Raw genomic sequence first — 11,513 nt, forward strand, 5'->3', positions numbered from 1 at the left:
CTTCCAGCATGTGCTGGAAGTATTGTGGGTGCAAGAAGTAGTGGTGTCAGACAAAGGAGCAGCTGGCTCACTCAGGAAGAGGATTATCTACGTGTTGTATGTTGCACCAAGCAACATTTGTGGTCAGCAGCAGCAGTTTGTGGGCAATGGTAGCAGCTTTTCACCATTTAGTTCCTTCTGGAAAGGGAGGGATTAAATTATTTTTGTAACTATACTAACTATTTATATGATAAAAGATGTTACCATTTCCTACAAATGTTGCTTTGCTTGTATCATTTAAACCCCTGTGGCTATGAGAGTAATACAGCTCCTAGCATATTATTATACGCTCTTCTGGAAACAAGGGAGTGCTCAGGTTTAGCTGAAGCTATCTATAGTCACACCAATGCCTTTGCCCTTCAGAGCAGTGGGATCTGTCCAGGCACTTTTGGTTGCTTTACACTTCGTGTAGTGAACCTGTATCGCTTGCAGGGAAAGCTCTTTGGGTTTCACTGTGCTATCCTTTCCTTGGGATAAGTTTATGGACCACAGTGTTAGTGATGGATTCTCTTCGGATTAATTACAGTATAAACATTGTGATTATCCCTCTATTCCTAACACTTTCTTGAACTATGAGAACTGTATGAAAACATCTGTAAGCTCTTAGCAACGTAGTCACAGCACAATGTGGTCTTCTGTCTGAGGGACTGACGGGCACTCGTGAAGCTGCACAGGCTTTCCCTCGGTCCCCTGGGAGTGGTATGGTGCAAGGCTTGCTTGGGGATGTAGCTGGTCCTTTAGCAAGGTACCACTTCTAAACTGGGTGTGCTTTGCACAGCTGTGCCTGCCTGACAGCCAGGAGAGGAGTCCTCCCGTGGCTGCGTTCCCTTTGCTGCTTGGATAGAGAAATTGCTTGGGTCCACTGTTGATGTGCGTGGCTGCCCTACTCTCACTGTGGTGGGGTGGTATTGATTTGTTTCTAATACATGTGATAATTCCAGGTCTATATGTTATGATTTAACTCATGTCTTCCTTTTTTTTTTTTTTTTTTTTTTCTTTTTTTTTTTTTCCCCTCTCTAAATAGTGGCAATAATTCTATCTCAGGTCAAAAATAATGACCTAGGCTGACTAGGTATTTTAAAAGCTAATTTAGGGGGAAAATGAGGCATGAAAGAAATAACATTAGGAAAAGGTGGATCATTTAACTGATAATCTTTATTGTACCTTTTAGAATTAGCTTCCCAATCACAGTTCTGAGCAGCATTTAATCGTACCAGTTATTGTAGTCCATTAATCAAGTGATCATTTAAAATGACTTATGGTACAAAGAGTTTTCCACCATGGCTTTGCAAAGGTTTTTTTATTCTGCACAAGCGTAGTTATGGCCAAACCCAGACAACTTTCTTGTGCAGGATATCTGCCTCTGCCTTTAAAATGTTTTTTGGGGAGACCTAACAACTCTTCTTTTCACTTGGTAATCATCTAAATTTGTTACTCCTCATGCTATTCCCAGAGGAAAAATGTCTTTATAAACACCATCCTGTGCTCCCTTCTTTTGCAGTATTAAAGGGGAGCTTGCTCTGTCCTTGCACTGCTCCCTCCTCCCGTCCCACCCTCAACCTGCCCCTCCAACTCCCACCCATGAAAGGATGGGATGCAGACATCCAGCTTGCCTCTTGCTTCTCCAGAGGTTTCAGCCAACCCCTTGGCAATGGGCTGCCCATCAGTTTCTCATGACTAATACCTGGTCATGACTCTTAAAAGTCTTTCCATCATATGTGAGGTGTTATTTGTTATGCCAGGAAGTCAGGCAGGCAACGCCTTATCCTGTGGAGAAAGTCACTTGTACTGGGTAGGATGTGATGTACTTGGGATGAGCGAACTATTTAAAAAGATCTTGAAGAAACTCAGTGCTGTAAAACATCAGTTGTTGGCTGTAAAGGATAGCAAAGCTGAAGATTTGCTCTGTTACATGGTTGAAAAAATCGTAGTCAGATCTCTGTGTATAAAGTTTCTTTAAAATAAACTTTTTCTTTCCAAAAATAATCAGAAGAAAAATATATTTACTTTACTTTGGTGGTTCACTTTCTCCAACAATGACATCATCAGCCAAAAAGCAAAGATATTTCTTGAGAATCTGTCTGGAATGTGACTCTGCAAAACACACGCGCTCTGTGGGATAAGTCGGGATAAGATGCTACCTCCTATTTTTATTCTGGTATACCCCAATTGGAAGATTTTGTTAATTCACCATCCACTATGATTCAGTTACTGCTTGGAACCTGAATTCAACCTAATGCCACACTCAGGTGCCCATGAATCAATCCCTTGACGTGCCACGAGGTGCAGCCTTCTCCCCAAATAACACTTTATTCTTTGATCTTCTCAGCTGGTGACAGGAGTATGGGAAGGAGGATACAATTTCTTCTGTCAGGATACGCACAGTGGAGGAGAAGCTGATATGAAGGTAACGTAATTGAGACTTACAGCTAATAACATTTCAAATTGTCTGCTTGTATGTAAGTGGAGAGCAGAACAGTATTGATTGTGCAGATTTTGGTCAAACTGTATGCTTTTTTTCCCTCCTTTTACAATACAATGGACAATGCGTTGTCAAACATAATAGTTCATCTACAGTATATTCATGGTTGGTATTTTAGTAAGTAATTATCTGTAAACTTTCAAGTATTCCCAGGTCAAAAACCAAGGACTTGGTCTTCAGATTGTATCCAACCACTGTGTGTTGTGACTTCCCTTCTCTTTCTGAGATAATTCTGATGATTTCTTCAGGTTACTGTTCAGACCTCTCCTCTACAGAGAGCACTGCAGGATCAACTCTGGTTAAATATTTTCTTGTTTCTCCCAGGACGCCCCAGGTGCACAGCAGTAGCCTCATAAAGCAGTCTTTGTCATCCTGTTTTAAGTTGTAGTTTTGCGTGTATACCTAGATCTCCTGTGGAGATACCTGAGGCAGAAGCGTTACAGAAGATCTCAGCAGTGTCTTCAATCCAAATAGTGCAGGACAGAATCTGGATTTTAATTACCTAGATAGAAAAAGGTTTGAAAGCCCCACAATGTGCAGTGCTTCTAAAACTTATTTCCTCCTTTCTAGATCATACGTGTTCTCTGGTGGTACTATTTCTCCAAACTCATTGAGTTCATGGATACCTTCTTTTTCATTTTGCGGAAAAATAATCATCAGATCACTGTTCTGCATGTCTACCACCACGCAACAATGCTGAACATTTGGTGGTTTGTTATGAACTGGGTGCCTTGTGGTCACTGTAAGTACTGGGTTATGGTGGGGAACACTTTCAAGAGGGGCTTCGTTTTGGGTTTCTTTTGATCAGACCAAACATCTCTCGTACCTTCAGGCTATTCTGTCCCATATTAAGCTGCTTTGCTGCTTTGCAACTATTGCAGATGGTTGCAGGAATTAAGCTGCCTGCAGAGCCTCTAAAAGAGGCATGCCTATGTAGTTTGAAAAATTTGTGTGGCTGTGTAACACTTATCAGCTGCAGTAGTCCAGGTCAGATACCTGTCAATCTTACTTTCTCATTTTTGCAGTGGTTACAGACCTTCTAATGAAACAATACTCTTTTCCAAGTCAGGACCAAAAGCTTGTTTCACCTGCAAGATGGCTAATAGTGACTCTTGTCCTCATATCTCTCAAGTTCACTTGAGATGCTACTTTCTTAATTTAATCTCATTATACCACTAGCCATAACAAATGATTTCAATTAAAATCTTGTCCCCTGAGCACTAATGAACTTGACCAAATGTGTCTTAAGTAGAAGATTTCCATGTCTCTCTTGTCTAAATCCTACTAACTTCTGGCAATCTTACTTTGATTCTTTAATTTCATTGCTTTTAGCTAGCATCTAGTTTCCTAACTGCATTAGCATGGTTCAGATGTGCAGCTTATAGATACTGGCTTTGTTGAACATTCATCCAAGAGAAACCTTTTCAAATTCAGTGGATGTGAATTACTGGCAGTGCAGACCAAGAGGCCGGGTTGCTCAGGAGTCTGCTTTCTGAGCCAAACAACACAGAAACTCTTATTTGTTCCATGTTATCAGCACAACAGTGACTAATGCTGAACTTATAAAAAGTGTGCATCTGGAACCACATTCCCCTCCAGGGAAGTTGATCCCTGTTTATACAGCAGTCAAAAGTGCAGATACTTAGAGTCTATCTTGTGTTTGTGTGGTCATGAAAAAACTTCTGTGCTATTTCCAGTAATGTGTTTTTCTTCTTCCTTTCCAAGCTTAATGTTCTGCTTGGTCATCACTGTTCTATGCAGTTTGGTGTTAAGCTAAAATTTTGTTTAATGACGAAAGGTGCTGTAAACAAGGACAAATATGTCTACCTTCAGCTTCTGAAGATACCTGTTGCTTTTGGTTATAAATGACGAAATAGGCTTCTGCCTGGAAGGAAGTGAAATAAGCCTAAAATTAGATGGGTGAAGCTATCAACTGTTGGGCATGTTTACATGCCTCCTTTTTATCAGCTTCCTCAGTTCCCTTGAGAAGCCGTAACGTAGATGTAAAAAAGAATAAATTGAGGAAACAAAACCACAAGGCTGGTATAAAGAGCAGAGCTGCAAAGCAGTTCAGCCAATTCATTGGGTGAGCAGAAGAAAAAGCAGGGGAAAAAAATAAATCTCTCGCTTTTCTCCTGAGAGAAATCATATTTTAAATAGTAACATTTTGAACTTGTTGTTTTTGTAGGTTCCATGAAACAGAGTGTTCCTGGTAATGCAAGTGTACTTTCTTTTTCCCTTGCCCTTTTTTTAGCTTACTTTGGTGCCACACTGAACAGCTTTATCCATGTCCTCATGTACTCCTACTATGGATTGTCTGCTGTTCCAGCAATGCGTCCTTACCTGTGGTGGAAGAAGTACATCACTCAGGGGCAGCTGGTGAGTGATTAGCCCTTCAGTGCTTCAGCAGGCTCTGGTATTCATGATGAGGACCTCTTCTCTTTACCAAGTTAGAAAATTTTGGCAGGGGGTAGAAGAAGGCAGAACGAAGGTTCGGACCTTCTGCATCCTTAAGTGCCTAAATCATCTTAGAAGTCTGGCTTCTGCACCTCCGTTCTCTCTTCCAGGACGATGGGGAGCTGGGCACTGATGGTGTACGCAAATCAGTGCTGAGATCAGTGGGATCTTTCTCCATCTCCCCGTGTTGTATGGCTTAGGTGTCTTTGGGAGTCACGGTGCTGGGGTTTCTGGGACTCGCTAACCAGGGAGGAGGGAGAAGCTTTTCTTCCAAGCCCACTTGAGCTAGCGTGCTCTTCTCTGTGCTTGGTTGCTGAGGCTGATGTTGAGATGACTGACCAGAAACTGACTGCAACGCAGTCCAAAGCTAACAAGGCCCGTCATTCTAGTCCTGTGGGACAATGGCTTTTCTGTCTCACTTTTGCATGCAGTTGCAAATGGTTTATTAAAAACTGTTCAATATTTCTGGTCTCCTTCTACACTTTAAGTGGGCAGATTTTTTTCTCTTGTAATTCTGTGTTGGACTCCTTGTATCCATTTGTACTGTTTCCTGTGTGTACAGTGATGAAGCCCTAATGCTGCATACTGGAGGTGAAAAGAGCAATGAAATTAAGCAATATGGCACATGCTGTAGTGATACTGCACGGGAACCAGGTCTCAATGTGTATAGCATGTCAGAACACCACAAGGAAACATGCGTGGGTGTTCAGTCTTCATCGTTTTGTAGGTGGGGAAACTGAAGCCTAGAGAGGGTCTTTATCTTCCCCCTGCTCCTTAGCACCTTCTCAGAGCTGTGAATAGGTTTAATAACATTATGCTGGTGATGATTAATAACATTTGCTGCCAGCAATTCAGAGTGCTGATTCTCTATTTTTTTTTTTTTTTTTCCGTGTCACTCTTCCTTCCTGAAGGGTGGCTAAGTATTGTAGCAGTGAGGATCTTTGTTTGAGGGTGGTGGGGATGCTTTGTGGGGATTTTTTTCCCTTCCAGATTTAGGCTCTATTCTTCACCCTGGTTGTTTGAGGGCTACATAGTGCAAGTGTCTCAGTGGTTTGGTTGCTCCCCTGGATATTGTCATAGCTGCTGTCTCTTCCCTGCCTGCCTTGCATGCATAGCTGTTAGGGCAGCAAAACAGCAGAGCAGAACACAACAGTCTTTCCCTTTTTAAATAAACATTCCCTAATCTGGTAGCCTTCGTGTGAGGATGAATTTTGCCTCAGGCCCTCTGTAGCATTTAGGCCCAAACTCTGTTCTTCCAAAAGACATAACTGAAGATAATTAAACCTTGGTCCTCCTCCCTGTCTCCCCAGCTTCCCTGCAGCCTTTACCCCAAAAATTCTTTCACTGCAGCCACATGTGAGGCAGTCCTGTCTGTGGGAGGGGGTTGCAGGGTCTGTGTGTAGACCCAGTGACCCCAAATCTGAACTGCAACTGAAGCAGTGAGGTGCTGATTTACTCTGTTAGGATGATAGAGTCAAACCCCAGTGAGTTCTCACTAGGAAGAAGGTGGTCTTTGTTCCTTAGTATATTTATAAATCAACTTACTCTAATGCTCTAAAATGGAACAATATTAATTAAATAAAACCACCTAAACAATAGGATACCACAACCTGAATGTCTGCTAACTCAGGTTTACACTGTTAGCAAGACAGAGAAGATAAACTTGTCAAACACACAGTATTACATATTTTTTATTTGTTTTGGAAATAACTAATGAGATTTTGGTCACTAATGGCTTTTTTCCTTCTTGCATTAATGTGTTCTATTTTTCTTTATTTTTTCTCTCCCCAGACTCAGTTTGTCCTGACAATCTTCCAGACCAGCTGTGGTGTTGTTTGGCCATGTGCATTTCCTCAGGGTTGGCTGTATTTCCAGATTTCTTATATGATTTCTTTGATTATCCTCTTCACAAATTTCTATATTCAGGTAAAAGTAATACTCATCTACTCCTTGTAGCATTCTGCTGGCTGTATCTAACTGGAAAGCTGTTTACAGAAAGATATGCTTGAAATACCCTTTTGTTATCTTCCAGTAACATACATAAGTTCTTAAAGTACTGTACTTGTTGGTCTGCCCTCCAAGTTTTGAATCTTCTGATATTTTGTATCCGTAATTCAGAACAATTAGTAATTTCAGTAAGCAGAGTAGCACAAAAAGGCATTTTACTAATGCAATTTAACTGCAGATAAGGGAGAGGAAGACCTTTATGTAAGAAACAGCTTTCCAGTCTGAAGTAAAACAGCAGCCTGTGAACCTGTGAAGCACCCAAAGGAATTGGTCATTACTGCTCTTACAAGGGAATATTCTTGGTTTATATCCAAGGAAACTTCCGAAACTCCCAATGTACAGAAATCCATTTTTTTGTTCACCTTTACAGGCATTTGTTTGTATTTTCATATGAAAAATTTGCATTTTGAGTTGTGTTTCTACAAAACTGATTTCATGTCTGAACAGATCCAGACTTGGTATCTGTTGTTCTGAGTAGTTCATAATCAGGCTCTGTGCAAAGATGGCCCCACCTTCAGAAATCAAACACAGCCTACTGCCCCCAAACAAGCAAACTCTGTTGTATATTTTAAAGTCTCTTGAAAGATTTGAGCATTTTGGGTCTAGTATGAGTGATTCGTGGGGGGAAACATAGCAGGCTTCCCTATCTGATCTTCAGATACTTCATGAAATCGGTCCTGTGGTTCATATCACTTGCTGCATATGAACATGCCAATTAAACATGATGGTATATTCCAAATATTACTTGACTTTCTTCATCAATTTTACTCATATTCTAACTTTTAATAATTTAACTTTCTTTCACACCCATATTTTGAGAAACACACTCTTGTCAGGTGACTGAGCCCCATTGACAAAGACTAATTTATATATATTTTTTCACTGTCTGTAATTTTTTTTTTGTTGTCCCAAGCCTCCCTGATCCTGGTTAGTTTTTGCTTCCCGAGATGACCAGTGCAAATTCCTTTCACATTTCTGTCTCTGAACTTCAGCATACTACCTAGCCTTTTTCTTTTCCAGTGAACTAATTCTCTTGTTGTGATGAATGAAAGGCATAGTATAGCTTCATACATAAAAAATGGTAGAGCTTGTTAGACTCTGCCACCGATATGAGGTCTTTACAAATGATGGATGCAAGTTTATTTTTGAGTTTCTTGAGTTACTGTAAGAAGTGGTTATTTATATCTATTTAAGCAAAAACATGTGTCTCCGTATATTCTAGACTTACAACAAGAAGGCATCCTCGAGGAGGAAAGAGTATCAGAACGGCTCTACAGCCACTGTGAACGGGTATACAAACAGCTTTTCTTCCCTTGAGAACAATGTGAAACAAAGGAAACAAAGGAAGGATTGAAGACCAAACTGAAAAACCATTTTGATAACCCCAACAACAAAATCATCTGATTGTAAGCACAATAAGACTTGTGCACTAATACTCTAATGGCTACTGTAACTATTCCTGCCTAGAATAGTGTGATTTATGTAGGACTTAACCAGTGCAAACACCCTAGAAACTGTATACAGAACATAAAAGTAGGTTAAAGTTTAAAAATAATTCTGGGCTGTCACTGACCCTGCTATAGACTGTGGAAGGGAGTATTATCATAGTATCCGACACTGCTGTTGCCTTACTAGTCAATATGATAGGTGCTGAATTATGATTCACAATTTGAAAACACTGTAATCTAAACCTCCATTTTTTTTACTGTAGATCATGCATGTGATTGTAGAGGTAATTTGTACAATGCTGGTTTCAGTAGATAAACACACATGCCTTAAATTAAAAAGCAGGGCCCAAAGCTTATTACTGGTTTAAAAATTAGGGTATGTTTCAGCTTTTCAGTTGACTGACTTTTTATTAAAAAGTCATTTAGAAGAATCCATTGATCATTTTACTGTTCTGTATGTGATACACAATGTTACGTATCTCTTACGCGACACAGTGAAATTGGAAATGGCACATTTAGTTTTGTATATTTGGCTTTAATTGACTAAACAGTCACAAACAGGATGGCAAAGTTATTTTACCTTTTTAATAGATCTTATTTTTTTATTTGAAGTATATCACTAATGTAAAATTAATTGGCGCTTACACAGTCCAGTAAGACTTAAATATTGTCTCTAAGGTTTAGAGTATATACAGGGTGGACCCATCTTTTCTTTTATCTTTTTTTTTTTTTCTTGTTTCTGAGAATTCTTAAATGCTAAATGAAGAGTGGTTTTTGATATGGAAACTGGCAGAATTTCAAGTGTTATTACCATAGCCATATCCACATTTTTAGGAGCTACTGTTTAAGTCTGTGACATATCTGAAAGTGTATTTAAAAATGAAGACAGAAAGATGCTTTTTGGCTGGAATTGTCTGTATTTAAGTTGGTATCTGTACTGTTCTTCATGCAGCATATGTTCATTTTTAAAATGTGCCTAACACAAATGTGTTTTTTTCCCAAACAAGCAAAATTGAACAGTCTAAGTCATACCTAATGTTTTTTAAATGTTACTGAAATGTGCTGGAAATGTCTGTTTCTGTAATGTGAGTTGTGTACATCACCGGTAATGTTTTGGCTTGTTATCCGAGGATTTGGTTTGAGTGCTTGTTAAAGTTACTTCTCCTTGTAAAATCTTGCCTTGCACATATGAGAAGTCAGTTGCAAAGTCAGTATCTATTGCTGGTATTCTGGTATCTGCCACGGTGGAGTTTGGCTTATGAATATTTTATTCATTAAGCTCTGAAAAATTGAATTGTGCAAGACGTTCTGCTGGTCATTGCTCAAGTTCAACTACTTGGTTTTTGATATTTATATAAATGCCAGTTTTAACATGTTTAATTCTTTTTTTAAATTAAATCTTTTAAAAAATTTTTGCACATCTCTTAGGGAATTAGTAAGTTCTCCTACTAGCCTTGTGGGTTTTCATTCCTTATTTTGAAGGACACAGTGTCTGTTATGTTTACATTATCAAAGCTTGTGCGTGTGTCTTCATTTCTAGGTACTGGTTTGCAGAGTCTTTACATAGCTCAGTACAGCAGCTATAATGTTCAAAATAGGCTGTTTAAATGTGCTAGAAATAAACCCTTGGCTCATCTGAATATACCTACATTGTTAATGTTTGACATGGTTTAATCATTAAAACAATTTTGATGATCTCTGCCTGAATTCTCGTGGGTTTGTACAGATTTAGTGCATTGCCCCATCCTGTATCAGGCCAAGGAGGAGCCGTCATGATGGAAGGACAGCTGCAGATATTCAGAAAAATTTAGCATACCAGAGATTTGGTAACAAATCCCTTAAAGAAACCTTTGGCTGTTACTAAATGCTGTTCCTTTGCCTAGCTGTAGGAATATATAATAATTGTTTAATTAAACCTCCCACTGGGATTACTGATTTACTGAATGCAGAGCAGCCTGAATGGCTCTGAGAGGATGAGTGCCAGGAGCAAATCTTAATGTGGCTGAGAGGGACTTTCTGCCTTGGATATCCTGCCTCTAAAATGTTAATAATACCTCTCTCCAGAATGGGAACATGTTTGCAATTTCCGTATAGCTCCCCTTGCCCTTAAGTGATTGTTTCTGAGCCCTCTCTGATTTGAGTGTTCAACCACTGTATTGCAACAAGCCTAGATAGCTTGGTGATGGACTTAGTAAAAATAGAACTACTTACCTAGCTGTCTGTCTTTTCACTTGCTGGCTCTTAAAACAAGAAACCTAGACCAGGGAAGTGGGTTTTGCACTTTGTGTGAAAGGCTCAGAGGTTTCATGCTATGCTGGTCTCTGGGAGGGAGCTCCAAATGCCTTAGATGGTTGCTAAGACAGTTTTGCCTCCTGCACGTGCAAATGCAACTTTGAAATCGAAGGGTTTTCTAAATGGGGCTCAGTAAGGTGCAGTTCTTTGGATGATAAGTCAAATCTACAGGGAGTAACTGGAAGGCAGAAGCCACAGCACCAACCTGGCTTTGCCCAGTGAGCCAGCAGTAATTGAGCTGCTGCACTCCAGACTCAGCCTTCACACTGTAACAAAATGTGAACTGGCAGGAGATGTGTTCTTGGGGAGATGTATACTGTCAGAAGTGCTTATACCTGCATGTAGAAGACTGTTGCTCCTGGTTACTCTCCCACAGTCTCAGCAGCAACCACAAAGTGTCTGAGAGCTGTAGGGGTTGGATCAGACATCACTTTACCATAACTGACAACCAGACGACACACTGAGGCAGGAGCCTTGGGTCTGCCTACCCTGCTCAGCTGCCAAAGCATTACCTGACCTGGGGCAAGTAACAGCTTTTGTATTGACTCGATTCCCCAATCGCCTGCAGTTTTCCTAATAGGTAATAACTGTGATTGGTGTTTAGGATTATGAAAGAGTCCTCTGAAAGGACATTTTGAGCTGTAAAGGCTGGAGAGATGAAAAAAGACCAACTGCTTCCAGTGGGATGGAGAGGTTTAATGTAAAGTTGGCTGAGGAGAATGAAACACTTCAATACCTATTTGCAAAGAGTGAATGACCAAGCTTCAAACTGTTAAGATCTTGGTAAG

General features: G+C 40.0%; 1 protein-coding gene across 7 annotated transcripts in view; it reads left to right on the forward strand.

The window, feature by feature from the left end:
* The window catches only part of ELOVL5 (ELOVL fatty acid elongase 5), a 41,609-nt gene extending 31,481 nt beyond the window's left edge, over window positions 1–10,128 (forward strand). For all 7 annotated transcript variants that reach the window (XM_033009883.2, XM_033009888.2, XM_033009887.2 and 4 more), the window contains 5 exons: window positions 2,369–2,446; window positions 3,092–3,263; window positions 4,776–4,900; window positions 6,770–6,904; window positions 8,208–10,128. In XM_033009883.2, coding sequence (XP_032865774.1) covers window positions 2,369–2,446; window positions 3,092–3,263; window positions 4,776–4,900; window positions 6,770–6,904; window positions 8,208–8,339 — 642 coding nt within the window. In that variant the 3' untranslated portion in view covers window positions 8,340–10,128. The remainder of the gene's footprint in view (window positions 1–2,368; window positions 2,447–3,091; window positions 3,264–4,775; window positions 4,901–6,769; window positions 6,905–8,207) is intronic.
* Window positions 10,129–11,513: the final 1,385 nt, after the last annotated feature.

Source organism: Tyto alba, unplaced genomic scaffold, assembly GCF_018691265.1.
Source record: "Tyto alba isolate M040663 unplaced genomic scaffold, T.alba_DEE_v4.0 Super-Scaffold_40, whole genome shotgun sequence".
Lineage (NCBI taxonomy): Eukaryota > Metazoa > Chordata > Aves > Strigiformes > Tytonidae > Tyto > Tyto alba.